Below are 18,270 nucleotides of genomic sequence, written 5' to 3' on the forward strand. Positions count from 1 at the left end.
CAAACCATAACACTCCAATATAGGAGCCCAGGCAAGAGTGCAAAAATAATAAGTGCAGTTAAGCAAGAATAACTAGAATTTCGTTTTTGCACTGGAAGAGTTTCATACATCAAGTGTTTATTGGAATGTGTTACTTCCTAGTGCATAATGTCAGGTTTGCTTTTAAACCTGCTTTGACTGATGCCGATTGGCAGTGAACAAATATTTTTGGTTCAAGACACTCGTGAAGTTTATGCACCGGCAGAATCATTTGCATTTAGCATTAGCTGGTCTACTTCTGCAACTACATATCAAGTCCAATCTAATATTTATCAGTTGGATGTAGATACTTACCAGAGACACAATCCACTTTAAACAATTAGTTTTTGGGGTAACAAACCATTTCTTATCTTTAATAAAAAACTATTTTCAGGTGCACCAAGAAAATCATAAACAGATGACAAAGTCAAAAAGATGGACCATCACCTGGTGCCATGTCTCCCACGAGCTTCATCCCAGGCTGGGTGGGTGGAGGAGTTGGCAGCCCCAAAGGGTTTTGCTGCAGAGAGACAAGGGGAGAATCCCCCAAAATCCCTGGTTTCTGCAACAAGACAATAAAAAGAGCAGCAGATGTAAGCAAACTGGAATCCGTGCACACTCCAGGCACCAGAAGGATAGGCGTCAAGTACCTTGCTGAGTTGGAAAGGATATAAAACACCATACACAGTGCAGCACACAAAAGCCAACGCATGTCATAAGAACATTTCTTACGAGAACCCCCTTCTCCCCACAATTCATTTCATACCCACCAATGGCCAATGTGGAATTAGCAGCAAACAAAAGAAAGAAAACATTAAAAATGATCTCCCAGTCAGATCAGTCAAATCCATATACCTTCATCATGAGGTGGGATTGTCCAGCAATACTCATTGAACCTGGATTTATAATGGCCTTTTAACCAGTGACTCATCGGGTGTGATCAGGACAGAAAAGCAGAAGGCAAAAATTGCCAGATAAGATTAAACACACATTTTTATGCACATTCATCAGTGACTTAGTGCTACTGGATACAAGCTCACACCTTCACTGCATTTCCTAATTCAGGTGAGTGAAGGGGCATAGGTGACCAGCAGTTACCATTCTTAAGTATTTTTCTTCACATTTTCTTCGACCATAAACAAATGGCTACTGCCTTTACTGGGCAAGCAACCCCTTTTTATAAACAAGAAGGAAAACCTAGATTCTTCTGGGAGCATGTCCTCTGACTGATACTGTAGACCACAAAATCAAAATGGCTGCTCAAAGTTCGACAATTTCCAAGAACCTTCAGCCTTACCGGCACAGCGGACCTTCAAGCTCAAGCAAGAGGCACTTCTTGAGCATCATGTTTTCCATTTACTTCCTATGCCTTGCTTCCGATTCACGGCATGGCCTATTTAAGAGGCTATCTGAATGAATAATTGATAAGGTTACCTTTTGGTCACTCGCAATCTGGGCTGACCCCAGCACACTAAAGCATAGCAATATGTCTGAAAACTAAAATAACTCTTATTAACCTCGGGTGCCAAAGTAGGTGGAACAGAGAAAATCTCATATATAATGAACTTCCACTACCTAATTCTTTAAATAAAAACAGCTCCATCTTAGCAGATCACTCATGGCATGGGCTTGCCATTCAGCATTTAAGCACATAAGGAAAGGGCTGGTGTAGAAAATCAGATATCTACCAGCAATAAAACCTCAGTATGAAGCTATTTTCAAACCGGACATCACTACTGAAAACAGTCCAAGTCCATCTCGCTTTTCCAATGTAATTGATAGGCCATCTCTTTAGCTTTTAAACAATATACAAGTTTAACAAGCCAAAGGGAGGGCTACTCCTTCTCTACTCTCCAACAATGCGACTGTATGAGCACAAGCTTGCTCAGAAACACCATCACCCCAATTCAACTGTTTGATATTAAGACAGTATTTCAGCAACTCAGTCAATGCCCTCCTGATCAAATAGTACCAAAACACCAGATACTGTGCAAATGTCAACCATAGAAACAGTTCAAATACAAACCATTATCAATAAAAATAATCTTAGCAATTTTGTAGTGCGAAAATATTAGTTATCTAACTTAACTGTATTCAAGGCCTAATAAAAGAAAGAAAGGCTGCGTCTGGCCTGTTGATATTGAAACCTGACTCTAATCTGCTGCAACCACTAGAATCTAACAAAGAACCCTCACTTTGGTCTTACAATCTGAGATTATAGCATATTTTTCATTGGGGCATTCTATCCTTGCTACTTCCGAACAGTGTGGTCAGCCGTATCAACACAACACTTTGCAGCAGTAAACCTAGAAAAACTGTTCAGCAATGGACAAACTGGATAGTCAGTTACCTTCTGCTACATTAGATAGAATGAGAGGCATACTTTAATAGAGATAACACGCAGACACATACGCACACAAAAAAAAAAACAAAAAAAAAAACGAAGAAATGAGTTCCAGTCCATAGAATGTCATAGCTGGAATCTGCACTTTTAAAGATAATTTGCCTCCCCCAACTAGTTCCTTTGAATCTCAAACGACGGAGCACTGGCCACAATGCGTCAAAGGTTAACACACCAAACTAGGCACAACACGCCAATCACAATGAACTTGGAGCACAACCTAACACTCACATGGAGAAGAGCCTGATTTTCCTTGTTCTGCATGAGTTGTGTCCATACCTGGTTCTGAAGCAACAGCGAGTTTCCAAGCAATGCATTCTGGGGCCAAAAGCATGGCAAGAAAGACCAGAAAAACAAAAAGTCACCAAAGGAAAAGAAGTTACGTTGCAAAAAAGAGCTTGGAAAACACATTCCTTTGGAAACTAGCATTACAAATTTCTATATGGGCTTTGTATCTTGCATTAGGTAGCATGTTGCCCTTGAGCCATGTAGAGATTTGTCTCCATCTCTAGCTAGAACTGGTGTATTAGTTGTAAGAATAATCAAATTTAAAGTATCTGGTCAATGTCCTACTCTTCAAAAAGATAGTCCTGTTCTGGCCAAATCAAACAGATAAAGGATAACAAATGTTCATTTTGTCTGAAAATGAACAGGTGGAAGGTTTAAAAATCATATATAGAACATACAAAAGAAGCAGCATAGCTGAATATCTTAATCTATTCCCAAAGGGGGCACAATTGTGGTGCAAAGAGCATCATTTACCAATATAATCATTTACCAATGTAAACACTTGCATGGCGAGTACTGTTGCAAGGAAGCCAAGTAATCGGACACAAGCAATTAAAATGAGCCTTTGATATCAAGTGACAATGTAGAAGTTTCAAATATATTAATCTACTTAGTCTGCAGCCCATGCATTGTTTAAAAGGGTACCCAAGGACAAAAAGTAAATAACGTTGGCTAGACTATTGCAAAGAGGCATAACGTTGGCTAGACTCTATTGCAAAGAGGCATCATCCCATGTCCATCCCCCATATAAATGATTTAAGTTCCACTCTTCTTAGAGTAAACATCTTGCCCAACTGTTAGACGGACCGGGAGGGTCGGCCGAGGATAAGGGGAGAGGTCTCCGGGGAGAGCCGTCTCCAGCGATCGTACAGACAAGTAACTTCCCCCCCACAGACGGACACCACACAAGGTTAAAGTTCAACGAGACTTTATAGGCAATTCTTTAAGGTTACGATGGAATGGTACAAGGAGGTCTGGACTCAGGGGTCCCCTCGATTCTAGTCTCTGGTTTGGGAAAAGGGTAGCGGGACAGTCTGGTTACCAAAAAGATGAAAATAGCTCTCAATCCTCGAGCTCGGCGTTCTAGATGATCGGGCCGCGGCGGAGCCAGCAGGTCCCGAGATGGACGAAGGAAACGACGGTCCGCGGCGGAGCCTGCAGGTCCCGATGGAGATGATGGTTACAAACGGTCCGCGGCCACGCCAGCAGGTCCCGACGACGATGAAGGTTACGAAGGTTGCGGCAGCACCAGCAGGCCAGACGATGGTGCACAAGGCAGAGCTACGGCAGCGCCAGTAGTCCGTCAAGGATGAGTTCTTCTTTGCGTCTCTCGACTCCAAGATACAACTGCCTTCCTGCTCTGGAGCTGCCCCAGTTATAGGGCTGGTGTGCTTTGATGTCCGGACCCTCGCACTTGGAGGTCGGGAGGTCCGGGATGAGGGAGTCCAGACACCCAGCAGGGGGGTGGAGCCGGCGCCCGGGGAGGCGATGGGCGAGCGGCACTTGGCGGGGGAGAGCCATCGACACCTCTTTCTCCCATTGACTTGCCAAGTAGCCCGCTCACCTCCTGGGTGGATGGTGGTGCCGGGATGTCTGAGGCCGGGCCAGGCCCAGGGTTGAGGTCGATCGGGGGCCAGGCGGCCTCGTGGTGGAGGGTTCAAGATGGCGCCCCAGGATGGGCGCGAGGGCCGGCAGTGGATCGGACCCACGAGGTTGCCATGCTCGAGGGCAGGGGTCTCTGAGGGGACAGAGGACGTGCAATGGCGGTGTGTGGTACTTGTGGGCCTGGACTCGGGCCTGGTGGGGCCGGGGGAGAGCGGCCCTTCATGTGGCCTGTCCAACACCAACCCAATAACATTTATCAGACCAGCCAACTCAGCCACCCCTGGGAGCGATGTAGGCCAAGCTAAGAAGAATATGGTACTGCAGGGCCTGAGGACAAAGCAGAGCCTCACCAGATTCATTCGAGACAAATTAAAGCCTCCCCGATTTGTCTACAGATCCACCAGCCTCTCCAGGACATGGGTTTGTACCATTACAATCTTGGAAAAATGAAAATCTGTGTTTTAGTCTGTACAGAGAAAACAGAGAGGGTGTGGAAAAAAAGTGATGTAGAGAGGTATTTTTCCGCATCCCCATCAGAATGTTGTCTTCCAGTGGGCTATATTATAAGAATTTTGAGATGTGCCTGGTAAATGGCAAGTGTATGGTGAAACTGTAAGTATTTATGGAATTGGGTTTTAGATAGTGCAGGAAGCTGGCTCAGTATAGGATATTGCCACTAGGTAGTAATACCATACACACTGTCCAAGGGTTCCCCAAAAGTGTACAGGCCTCAATGTAAAATCCAAAGTGCTCCATTAGCGGTAGTGTGGGAGAGCAGCCATAGTCCCAGCACAGAGGAGTTTAAGGCCTGTATTGCACATACAATCAATGATTGACACAACTAAACAAAGATGCAAACCAATTTTACAAAATTACACTTAGTTTGTACTTCATTTTAAGACCCAGGCCTTTGTAATAAGGTAAGTTTTTAATTAAAAAAATAGTTTACACAAAAAAAAACCTTTTCACACTGTCCATGTTATCCTATGGGGAAAACAATGTCGCGGGTAAACAGGAAAGTGTCAAACTTACAATTTCAGTCTTTGGGGCCAAGTCAGCAAGGTCCATGGGTCAGGTAAGTACTAAAACTGCACCACCAGCGGCACAGGGGGCGGCCATGTGCAGAGGTCAAAATCGGGGCTCGACAATGCTTTCCAGAGGGTGCCTGGAGCAATACTGCTTGTAGTTAGGTAAATCTGTTGGAGGTGCCAAGCTTTGGTGGTTAGCACAAGAACGGGCGGAGGGAGGGGTCAAAGCAGCACTAACATGCTGCACAAGGGCGCAGGGTGAAATTAAAAATCAGGCGCCCAATGCTTTTCAATGTGGATTTTCCAAACGACAAAGAGGCTGCAGGTGCAGCACCTGAGATCGCAGGAGGAAGACCAACAACAGAGGTAAGTTGAGATGTGAGGGGGGGGGGGCGAGGGGGGGTGTCTTAGGAATACTATTGGTTTAGCTCACCAAGCCCAGGGGCTTCAGGTGCAGGGGTGGATTTCGACGTCTGAGTCTTCTTACCACAGCCAGTCGTGGGAAGCCTCTGGATTCACATTGCAGGTGCCATCATGGAGGGCAGGATCGATAAGGAGACTTCACTGCACAGGTAAGCCATTCACACTCGGGCCATGGTCGTCGGGTGCACAGTGGGCTGGGGGCGTGGATGGAGTAGTTTGTCCTGTAACTCCAGTTCTGTAGTAGGGGTATCTCTGTTATAGTCATAATCTAGTGAATAGTCCCGCCCATGTGCGTGGATGACCCCGGAGCAATCAAAAATAATCTCTTAAGGTGTCGAAAAAATGCAGAACTGCACAGACACTTACGAGAGAATTTAAAGACAGATAATGCAGCCTATAAACAGACTACACTGTCCAGTACTTCAACTAGAAATTCCACCAAAATCCACAAACAGCAAAGTCTGTCCAGATTTCCCTTGCCTCAGCAGCAAAAACCCTCTGGAATGATAGAGAGGAAGACATGGACAGACAAGCCCCATAGGCTGCCATTAAGTGGCTCAAAACAGGATACTGTGCCTTTTAAGAGAACTTTCCAGAACTTCACAGTATCCCAGAATGCACTGCAGGTCCCTTTTACTTTCAGTTCTTTTTGAAGGCGTAACACGCCAGACCTGTAGCATTCCTTATATGAATATCTCTCTCCACCGGGGAGGAGGGCGGGCGCTTATGACTATAGCACAGATACCTCTACTACAGAACTGGAGTTACAGGACAGAAACTACTCCTTCTGTAGTAGGGGATCTCTGTGTATAGTCATAATCTAGTGAATAGAATGACAAGCCCATCCCCACACCAAAGCGGCGGTGGAGAAACGAGAAATAACACCACTATTGTGCTAACAGATTTCGCAGCGAAGCCTGCCCAACCTGAGCGTCTGCCCTGGCATCCGTGACCAGACAGTAATGCTTAGCAAAGGTATGGACCGACTTCCAAGTGGCGGCCTTGCAGATTTCTGCAATAGGAACATTACGGAGCAAAGCCGTCTTGGCCGCTTTGCCCGTGGTGGAATGAGCCTTAGGTTTACCCCCCCAAGGTCTTATTAGCTTTCTGGTAACACAGTTGTATGCAGGACACAATCCACCTAGAGATGGACTGCTTAGAGGTAGCAAGACCCGTCCTGACTGATCCATAATTGATGAACAATTGGTCTGACCTACGAATATCTTTGGTCTTATCCAGATAAAATTTTAACACCCTCCTAACATCCAGGGAATGTAAGGACCTTTCCGCTGGAGATGAAGGATTCTGAACAAGCATTTACAATGCAATTGTCTCGGCATCATTAAAGGTAGAGCTATTGGCATTGCTCATGACATTTCTTTTTTTTTCTTTAAATCATAAATAAATGGCATTGTCATTTACATTGCCTGCCTGCACTCACTACTCTGCACTCACTACTCTGCACTCACTACTCTGCCAAGAAGCGACGTGGCCGCCCCCCACGTGGGATGCCGAGGCCATGGAAGCCTCCTCTGGCGTTGGTAGGACGATCAAGGCACCCCACGGGACAGGTATTTCACAGCCCAAGACGGGAGGTCGGCAGCTCTTTGCACACACACCTGGGAAATGGAGTTTCCTCGTTCAATAGGCAGAGATACAGAACTCCACGGGGTGAAACATGTTAAATAAGTCTGAAAGTGCTCGCTCATACACACAAGAAACAGGAGTTAAGTACCACATAATCTCCGAGGAATCGGTGCAAGAACTTACTGGATGCCGTTCAAAACCCTCTAAATGATGTCGGCGTCCATTCCCCCCTCCCTCCCTCCCCATTTTCAATAAAGCCACGGATAGGGTCGAGAAAAAACACCCTCTGAGATGGAGACGTACACAAACACCAGCCGGATAGCAAATTCAATTTTATAACACTATAGTAAAGTTCCCGCCTGCACGGCTAATTCAGTGGTGGAGTTCCGAGAACTTAACACTGGGGAAATCCATTTTTGCGAAAATAATGGCACGTTAGAAACTGCCCCACAACAATAGGAAGATAAACAACACGGATGAACAAAAATGCAACCTAATAAGCAAGCGTATACACATGCGCCCTCCATCCCTCCCTAGATATACATCCCTTTAAGCGCGTGGAAAAATAACGTCGGGCACATAAACAGTAACATCCTGGACATAACTGCCGGTATGCTCTTTTCACGGCGCTGTTCTGCTCTGCTCAGCCCACGATGGTCTCAGGTGCGAGCTTTGAGCAGGGGCTTGTGGGTGAAGTCTTGCGCTTTGGAATGCGAAGGATTTCTCTCCCTTCGGATATTCTGCTCCTCCCTGGTGTTGCCTCTGTCTCTGCCTCCACTCAGGGGGAGGGGGGGGTAGTCTCGGCGCCTCGCAGGGGGCACTCTGTGTGCCGGGAAGAAGCAGAAAAACAAAGCACAACGTTGGTGAGGTCTGAGTCCTGACTCTCACTGCTCCTGGGTGCGTGGGGCGCAGATGGGCAGCGGTGGACGTCCCCTTCGATTTGCGGTGGGCAGCAGAAAACGAGAGGCGCAATGTGTACTCTTGGGCACACAGAGACTGCCAGGTGGAGGAGGCTGCGAAGGTAAGGTAGGATGACATCTTCCTTGCTTGTTGTCGGGTCATAGTTCTTGGACTCACAACAGATACAAAACCTCTTCCACTTGTAAGCATAGGATTTCAGAGTGGAAGGTCGCTTAGACTACTTCAGTATGTCCATGCAATCCTTGGGCAGATTTAAATGGCCATATTGCACTCTCAGGAGTCATGCCGCCAAACTCAAAGACGAGAGGTTGGGGTGCAACATCTGCCCCCCGAACCTCGTGAGACGGTCCGGCCTGCACGGCAGCCGTATGTGTGGAAGGAGAGACCGGTGAAGAAGGTCCGTGAACCACCACTGCCTGGGCCATTCCGGGGCAATCAGGATCATCCGTGCCCTGGACTGGGACAGCTTGATGAGCACCGCTGGAATCAGGGGAATGGGTGGAAAAGCGTACAGAAAGCTGTTCGACCAGTTGATCCATAGCGCATTCCCCAGCGTCCCTTGCTGGTAGTACCTGGAGGCGAAGTCTCGGCATTTGCTGTTTTCGGCGGTGGCGAACAGATCTACGTCTGGAGTCCCCCACCTTTCGAAGACTTCTCCTAGTACTTCGTCGTTTATGACCCATTCGTGGTTTTCCTGAATCAGTCTGCTTAGTGAGTCTGCCTGAACATTCTGCACACCTGGTAGATGGGTAGCCGTTATCGCCAATCCTCTGGCCAGAAGCCAGTGCCAGATAGTCTGCGCCTCCTGAGAAAGGGTGCGCGATCGAGCCCCCCTGCTTGTTGAGGTAATACATCGTGGTCGTATTGTCCGTCTGTACAAGCAGAGAGTTGGTCTGGAAGGACGGATGAAAGGCCTTCCGTGCCAAGTGCACAGCTCTGAGCTCCAGGAAATTGATGTGATACGTGGACTCCATCGGAGACCACGTTCCTTGAATCTGTAAGTCTCCCGAATGTGCCCCCCAGCCATGTAGAGAGGCATCCGTCACGATAGTCCGAGTAGGAATGTCCTTGTGGAAGGGTACCCCTCTGAGGCGATTCTCCGCTGAACACCACCACTTCAGAGACTGAAGAGCATGCAGAGATAGTCGTATCTTGTCGTCCCAAGATCATTTCCTCTGGTCCCACTGGTCCTCCAAGCACTCATGTGTAGTCATGCATGAGGAGTGAAGAAGATACAAGAGGCCGTCAACCCCAGTAGAGAAGACACCGTCCTCACTGTTGTAGATGGAGCGGTCATAAGAGCCTGAGCCTTCTGAAGGATCGATCGCCGTCGCTCCTCCGAAGGAGACACGCTTGCTGACAGCGTATTGATGGTGGCTCCCAAGTACTGAATGCACTGGACCAGGATCGGGCCAGACTTGGACATGTTTATGTGCAACCTCAACTTGTTCAAGAGAACGCACGTCTTCTGGAAGTGTGCTTGAGCTTCCGAGAAGGAGGAGGCCTTGATCAACCAATCGTCCAGGTACGGGTAGACAAACACCTTGTTCTTCCTTAGGTGTGCCGCTACCACTGCCATACACTTCGAGAATGTTCTGGGCGCAGACTTCAGCCTGAATGGCAGCACTGTGTACTGATAATGATTGGTGCCGACTTGAAATCGCAGAAACTTCCTGTGTTTGCATGTAATGGGCAAATGGAAGTACGCATCCTGTAGGTCTATTGCACAAAGCCAGTCTCCCTGTTGCAACGGAGGATAAATCTGATGCAACGACATCATGCGAAACTTTTCCCTGTGAATCCACTTGTTTGCCTGCTGCAAGTCCAGAATGGGCCTGAACTCGTTCTTTTCCTTCTTGCGAACCAGGATGAACCGGGAGTACAGACCTCTTCCTCTTTGAGACAGAGGTACGTCTTCTATCGCCCTTTTCCTTAACAAGATATCGGCCTCCGTTTGGAGCTCACGCAGTTGATACTGTGAGCTGACCGGAGGGATCGGTGGAGGCGGGCTGATGCACCGAAGACTGTATCCATTGCAAACAATATTCAGCTCCCACTTGTCCTGAGTAATTTTTCTCCACTCTGCCAGAAAAAGTTGAACGCTTCCCCCCACCGGAGCGGGTAACGGATGAAGGGGAAGTAACGGCTCAGGGTCGCGACCGGGCCGGGCCCTTGTTCGCTATAGAGGACTGCTGTCCCCCTCTACCCTTCTGGAAGGGTCTCCGGAACTGCTGCTGTTGTTGCTGCTGCTGTCCCGAAGACTGCCCTCGTCCTCTACCCTGTGCACCGAACTGTCTTTGGAAATGGCGGTAGGAATTCTTTTCTTTCGGCTTCTCCAAGCCCACAGCCGTAAGGGTATCCGCCTTCATGCGGGTCATCTGCGTGTTTTCCGAATAAGGTCTCCCCGGAAAAAGGCAGATTGGCCACCCGCTGCTGGGCCTTGAGCGAGGTGAGCCTGAGCCAAGCATGGCGTCTCTGATTGATCCCATGACAGTAAGCATGGCCAGCCAACAGGGAGACATCCTCCGCTGCGCTGATGACTTGGTTTGACACCAGCATTCCTTCCTTGAGGATCTCTTGGAAGTCCTCCCTCTTGTCTCTTGGCAGAAGTTCCACGAACTGTTGCAGGGAGTCCCACAGAGCCCGGTCATCGCGGCCTAGCAGCGCCGCATCGCTGGACGCCTTCATAGCCGTGGACGCGGTCCCACAAGCCTTCCTTCCAGCCGAGTCGATCCATCAACTTTCTTTATCTGGAGGCACAGTGGAGGACGGGGAGGGAGAGTGCAACTTCCTGGCCGCCGTCACTATCACTAAATCAGAGACCGGATCTATCCTCAGAAAGGCTGGGTCCGAATCCAGGGCCCTGCACTTCTTCAGAACCCGGGAGGGAGCGGCCTTCACTACCGCCGGTGTGAGGAAATGCTCCTCTGCAGGTTCTACCAGTCCAGGTACCAGTGACTCTTGTGAAGCGTTTCGAATATCACGGACGTCGTAGGTATCTGAGCAGTCACCGTGATACCCAGTTTTGCAGCCCCCCTCAGGAGAACCTCCTTGAATGTACTTATGTCGTCCACTGGAGACACTCTGGTCCCTGGGGAGCCCGACAAAGTAGGTGAGTAGGAGCGGGTCCTGGAGGAGTCCGTGCGGGACCTAGATCCCCTTCTCCTATGGTGATGCCTTGATCTGGTGGAGGATCTGCGTCGACTCCTCGATCTTCCTCTCCGTCCGGAGCGTGATCGTGACCTCCTCGGCCTAGGGCGATCAACTAGTTCCACCGGAGCAGGTGACTTGGGCTTGGCATAGGCCTTCGGCTTAGTTGTCCCTTTGGGAGGTGTCGGAAGATTAGGCAATGAAGTCGACCTCGGAGGAATCGGAGGCGGCTTCTCTGGCAACCAAGGTCCAGGTTGAGGTGGAGGTAACAGAGGAGGAGTAGGATTCCTCTGAGGGGGACCCCTCGCCAATGGAGGAGGTGGAGTCACCTTTCCCGACAGGGTTTACACCTCGGAATACACCGAGCACGGTGAACCGCCTTCTTTACCAGCCTGGGACGTTGGCGAACCTCCCATGGAGTCAGGTCTCCTTCCTCTTCTCGTCGGCCCCGTGACGTCGAGCGTCTCTTCCTCGGCGTCGAGCGTCTCGACGGCCATCTTCTGCGCCTCGACGGCCATCTTCTGCGCCTCGACGGCCATCTTCTGCGCCTCGACGGCCATCTTCTGCGCCTCGACGGCCATCTTCTGCGCCTCGACGGCGATGATCTCCTCGACGATGATAGTCTCCTCTTCGCTGACGGCGAACGGCGGTGTCGCCTCGACGGCGAGCGCCGACGCCTGGCCTTTCGACGTCGATCGCTGGACGATGGCGTCGACGAAATAGTCACCGGGGACTTCGATGGTCTTGTAACATCCTTCGACGCCGAGCGTCGACGGAGTTTCGCCCCCGATGACGGGGAACAGACCGTAGTCGGTGCAATCGACCCCGTAGTCGGTGCAATCGACCCAGACGGAGAATGGTGACGTTTGCTGGCCTTCCTGCCCCTGGGGAGCCCCCAGAGGCTTCAGCATGGGCAGATGAAGCCCCTCCAGACCCACCTTGTGCCTTCATTGGTCTTTCTTCAAGGCCCTGAAGTCTGATCTTCTGTCTGTCCTTCAGGGTCCTGCCAGAGAAGCCTTGACAGATCACACACTCCTCTGGGACATGGGAAGATGGAAGGCAGAGGATACACGCCTCATGGGGATCTGATTTGGCCTTCTTCCTGGAGCACTCCGGGCATTTATCGAATAATGCAGGCATATTCGACAAAAAACAGAGTGCAAGAACCAAGGAGAAAGGCACCAAAGTACTATAAAGCACTTAACTTTGAAAAAAGCAGTGAAAAATCACCAAAAACCCTTAAAAAGGGAGAGCTCAATGCTCCAGGGTCCTGCTTGCAGGAGCCGGAAAAAAGAACTGAAAGTAAAAAGGGACCTGCAGTGCATTCTGGGATACTGTGAACTTCTGGAAAGTTCCCTTAAAGGCACAGTATCCTGTTTTGAGCCACATAATGGCAGCCTATGGGGCTTGTCTGTCCAGGTCTTCCTCTCTATCATTCCAGAGGGTTTTTGCTGCTAAGCAAGGGAAATCTGGACAGACTTTGCTGTTTGTGGATTTTGGTGGAATTTCTAGTTGAAGTACTGGACAGTGTAGCCTGTTCATAGGCTGCATTACCCGTCTTTAAATTCTCTCTTAAGTGTCTGTGCAGTTCTGCATTTTTTCGACACCTTAAGAGATTAATTTTGATTGCTCCGGGGTTGTCCACGCACATGGGCGGGACTATTCACTAGATTATGACGATACACAGAGATCCCCTACTACAGAAATACATAGACCCAGACTCTGTTTCTTATAGACAGGTCCGCTGGAGACAGTCCTCCCAGGTGTTTTGGAGGTCGCTGCTGCAAGACATGTCGCAGGGTTGTCGAAGCGGGAGACCGGCAGATAGGAATGAAGCCAAGGCAATTGTCTTCTCGCTTCTGCTGCAGGGTGTTTTCTTTCTTCTTAGATGATCTCAGATCTGAGAGCCAGGTCTGGGGAGCCACCTAAATCCTAAATTTAAGAGGTGTTCTAGGAGGAGAGTAGCAGGTAGGGTCAATGGGCACCTTACCTAGGGTGACAACACCTATTATGCCACCTTCCTGTAGGAGGGGGCATAGCCATAGCCCTGATTGGAGGCACCCCATCTTTTACTGTCAACTCTAGTGATATCTCCCAATGTGGTATATAGACACTACTTTGTACTCTATGGTCTCATGAGCATTGTTAATAAAAAGACAAAAAATTAATATTTTTGCATCACTTCTGACTGATCTAGGCTTTCTGGAAGTATTCTAGAGGTGGTTTCTCTGGTGGGAAGCCAGTAGGGTAACCTTCTGGTGCTAGTAGATGCGACTTGTCGAATCCCTCCAGCATTGACAAACTCGCTCCTGGGGAGAACTGCCAGAATTGTTCAAGTTGACAGTTGAGAGTGTGTGATGTCTCAGTCACACATTGAGGTTCCAGTTTCAAGATCTGGGCCTAGTGTTTGGTTATATGGCCTTGTCTTGCTCTTTACCCCCAAGATAAGCCTTAGCAACCTCTCTATTGGCTTCTCCAGTCACCCTTTGTGTGCCCACCAAGGAAACCAATGCATAATTACTCATGGCAAGATAGGAGCTCTGTACATAATGCACGTGCCTTGTAGTTGACCAGTGCTCTAAGATACCAAAAGGACAATCGCTCGGTTGTGTGGAAGATACTGGATGCAGGGAGATCAGATCTATGCAGGAGAGGGTCTTGTGTGCGGATGAGGCATGTGTATTTTCTGTCTGGTGGCCCCCGACAACCCCAAAACTTCCTCTCTAGAAACATTGTTATTCAGTGAAACCTCTTTAAACAAACCAGGAGTTAACTTATCTATGGCAATAGAAATGGACTGGCCATTTAGGATTTTCCGCATACTGTCTGTTTAAAGCGTACCAGTAGTGATCCTCATTAATAAAGTCAGATATATGACTCACAGACGCTTAAGTGCCACATTCTTCAGCAGTTCGACGTAGTTTATTCAGTTCAGGGTGGGGCTCTTTTTCATCAGAGCTATCCATATGCGAGTCAGAGTCAGCACGGATAGGCACCTCAAAATCTTAAGTGGTGACCCGCTTTTGCCCTTGGTGCCAATAGGAGGACAGCCCTGCCACTAGCTAGAACAATCAGACAGCATACTGAAATATTTTGTGAACTGTGGTGTACACAAAGTGTACAATACATGCCCCAAGATTAAGGATTATTGGGAAAGAATTTTTCAACCATAACATGCAGGCACTTCTAGTCACTTCGGGGAAGTGGACAAAAATAAATAATGGTAACTAACAACGGTTTTAACAAAAGAGACATCTTAATACATTTGAAAAGTCAAGCAGACTCTTAAAAAATATATTTACAAAAGCATTGCTCTAGATAACCCGACCACGTGGGAAAATAGAGGATGCTGATGGATCCTAGCAACAAGAGCAAATTCACCCACTTCATTTCCAATATATCAGAGATAAAAGAGGAGGTTTCTAAGAGATCGAGACCCAGATGTGTTACAGACAGCTAAGAAATTTAAGGGAAACGGGAAGAGAGCTGGAAAAACCAAGTCAGGGAAATATGTGGGGCAGGAAAATGGGTGGCAATGTAAATGATGTGTTCCCTACGACTCATAGATGAGATGTGTGAAATTATCAGCACAGTAAGAAACTACCTCCATGTACAGAAAATATACATTTTAAGATGACACCTGTCTGTTATTTATATACCTGTTGCACTTGAGCCTGGTTCTGAAGCAGCAACTGAAGAAGTGCGGTTGAAAGAGCAGGATTGGTCAGCATCGGAACTGTAGGGGCTGCGCCGAGCAGACCTAAAAATATGGAGACATTAGCGGACCCCGTGCTTCTTTCATGTTCACAAAGGAGAAACCGTTTCAATCACAGCTCAACATTGCAATAATCAACACAAACATGCATTTTCCACACAAACATGTGGCGTGTTGAGCTACACTGGTTGAGGATCATGGCACAGGAGCCAAAAAGGAGAGAGCTTTTGATTGGGAGAGTGGGTGAGAAACGCGCACTGCTGAATGTCATTTTAAGCAGAGAACTGCAAGTAATATTGGGACTGACAGGATAGGATGAAGGTCATTACAGAAAAAAACAAGCAGTGGAAAAGCCAAAAGTCTTGCCACTATGTGCAATATATAGCACACTTTCTCCCCTGACTTTCAGGAAATATTCAACAGCAGCCAATAACACCCCTTGCCTTCAGCTTACCTAGCAGACTAAGGGAGAAAACTGGGATCCTGCCTGTGGGCTCTCACACATTCACGATCCAACAAGAAGGCTGCCTTCCAGGGCCTCTGTAGCTAGCCCTCACTACACGATTCCAAGTTAATGCCTCTGCTCCTACCGCCGACAGATCACCGACACAATCCGTACTACTCCCATAATGGCTTACACCCCCACTCACTGCTGCCAACAGAAGCTGGTAAGAGCCCTGCATGCTGTTTTCTGAGGTTTGTGAGGGCTGCCCACATGACACCATGCTTTCAGTCCTCTGCTTTCATTTAACAGAGTGCATTTTGGGGTTTGTAATACTAGATTAGATAACTTTTCTTCCAATTAGTTTAAAATAAGTTAACAGTGATTTTGGACAATTTGAGCATACTAACGCTCTTCTAGAGCTACAAACTCAACTAGTTAATTTACTTTTGCCCTTTCAAGTCAAGATTATCAAATAGGGAGGGGTATTAGTGAAGCTCATAAAAACTGATCGCAGATTTGACATTCGAACACACACCCTTGAGTGGATCTGTCTTTGGCAGCTTAATGAATATTCCTTAAAGGGTCTATAATACGCTTCATCGGATAGGTCATATTGGTCATATTGGTAGGGTAGGGGGGTGTCCAGTAGACAAAGGGACAAAAGGCTGGATAAAGTAGATAAAAAGTTTAACCCGACTGATATGCACATCTCTGCAGCAGGAACATTAACTGACTGGGCAATGGTCAAATTAAACACATTTGTGAAAAGAAGACCATCAACATCGCACGTAGCTGCTAAATAGAAATAAGACAATGAACAAAGGGGGAATCATCCAGAAATTACATATTTTGCGTAGAGCTACCATTGCGCCAAATCATGAAAATACCTCCTGGTGCTGCAAAGCCACAGTAACGTGATACAGCTAAACCCTCTGTCGGACCGGGTAGCCAAGCTAAAGGGCGGAAAGGCGTACAGGGGGAATATTATCACAGATCTGAGGGAGTGGAAATCAAAATTAATGTTAATTAAAAGAAAGCTGTAAGACCTTGAAAACACAGAGCCATGCGCACACACACAGAGCCACGCACACACACACACACAGAGCCACGCACACACACACACAGAGCCACACACACACACACACAGAGCCACACACACACACACACAGAGCCACACACACACACACAGAGCCACGCACACACACACACACACAGAGCCACGCACACACACACACACACAGAGCCACGCACACACACACACACACAGAGCCACGCACACACACACAGAGCCACGCACACACACACACAGAGCCACGCACACACACACACAGAGCCACGCACACAGAGCCGCGCGCACACACACACAGAGCCACGCACGCACACAGAGCCGCGCGCACACACACACAGAGCCACACACACACACACACACACACGCACACACACACACACACACACACACACACACACAGACACACACACAGACACACACACAGACACACACACAGACACACACACAGACACACACACAGACACACACACAGACACACACACAGACACACACACAGACACACACACAGACACACACACAGACAGACACACACACACAGACACACACACACAGACACACACACACAGACACACACACAGACACACACACACAGACACACACACAGACACACACACAGACAGACACACACACACAGACACACACACACAGACACACACACACAGACACACACACAGACACACACACAGACACACACACAGACACACACAGAGCCACGCGCGCACACACACACACACACACACACAGAGCCACACACACACACACACACACACACACAGCCACACACACACACAGCCACACACACACACAGCCGCGCGCACACACACAGAGCCACACACACGCACACAGAGCCACACACACGCACACAGAGCCACACACACACACACACACACACACACAGAGAGAGCCACGCGCGCGCACACACAGAGCCACGCGCGCACACACAGAGCCACGCGCGCGCACACACAGAGCCACGCGCGCGCACACACAGAGCCACGCGCGCGCACACACACAGAGCCACGCGCGCGCACACACACAGAGCCACGCGCGCGCACACACACACACAGAGCCACGCGCGCGCACACACACACACACAGAGCCACGCGCGCGCGCACACACACACACACACACAGAGCCACGCGCGCGCACACACACACAGAGCCACGCGCGCGCACACACACACAGAGCCACGCGCGCACACACACACACACAGAGCCACGCGCGCACACACACACACACACAGAGCCACGCGCGCGCGCACACACACACAGAGCCGCGCGCGCACACACACACACACACAGAGAGCCACGCGCGCGCACACACACAGAGCCGCGCGCGCGCACACACACACACAGAGCCGCGCGCGCGCGCACACACAGAGCCACGCGCGCACACACAGAGCCGCGCGCGCACACACAGAGCCACACACACACAGAGCCACGCGCGCGCGCGCACACACACAGAGCCACGCGCGCGCGCACACACACACGCGCGCACACACAGAGCCACGCGCGCGCGCACACACACACACACACACACACACACACACACACAGAGCCACGCGCGCGCACACACACACACACACACACACACACACACACACACAGAGCCACGCGCGCGCGC

General features: G+C 49.2%; 1 protein-coding gene across 2 annotated transcripts in view; it reads right to left on the minus strand.

Annotated features, from left to right (window-relative positions):
• RAVER1 (ribonucleoprotein, PTB binding 1) overlaps positions 1-18,270 on the minus strand; it is a 264,889-nt gene that overhangs the window by 139,192 nt on the left and 107,427 nt on the right. For both annotated transcript variants that reach the window (XM_086959113.1, XM_086959114.1), the window contains exons 6-7: positions 15,081-15,181; positions 466-580 (exon numbers count right to left, since the gene is read on the minus strand). In XM_086959113.1, coding sequence (XP_086815239.1) covers positions 466-580; positions 15,081-15,181 — 216 coding nt within the window. The remainder of the gene's footprint in view (positions 1-465; positions 581-15,080; positions 15,182-18,270) is intronic.

Source organism: Lissotriton vulgaris, chromosome 1_1 (assembly GCF_964263255.1).
Source record: "Lissotriton vulgaris chromosome 1_1, aLisVul1.2, whole genome shotgun sequence".
Taxonomy (NCBI): domain Eukaryota; kingdom Metazoa; phylum Chordata; class Amphibia; order Caudata; family Salamandridae; genus Lissotriton; species Lissotriton vulgaris.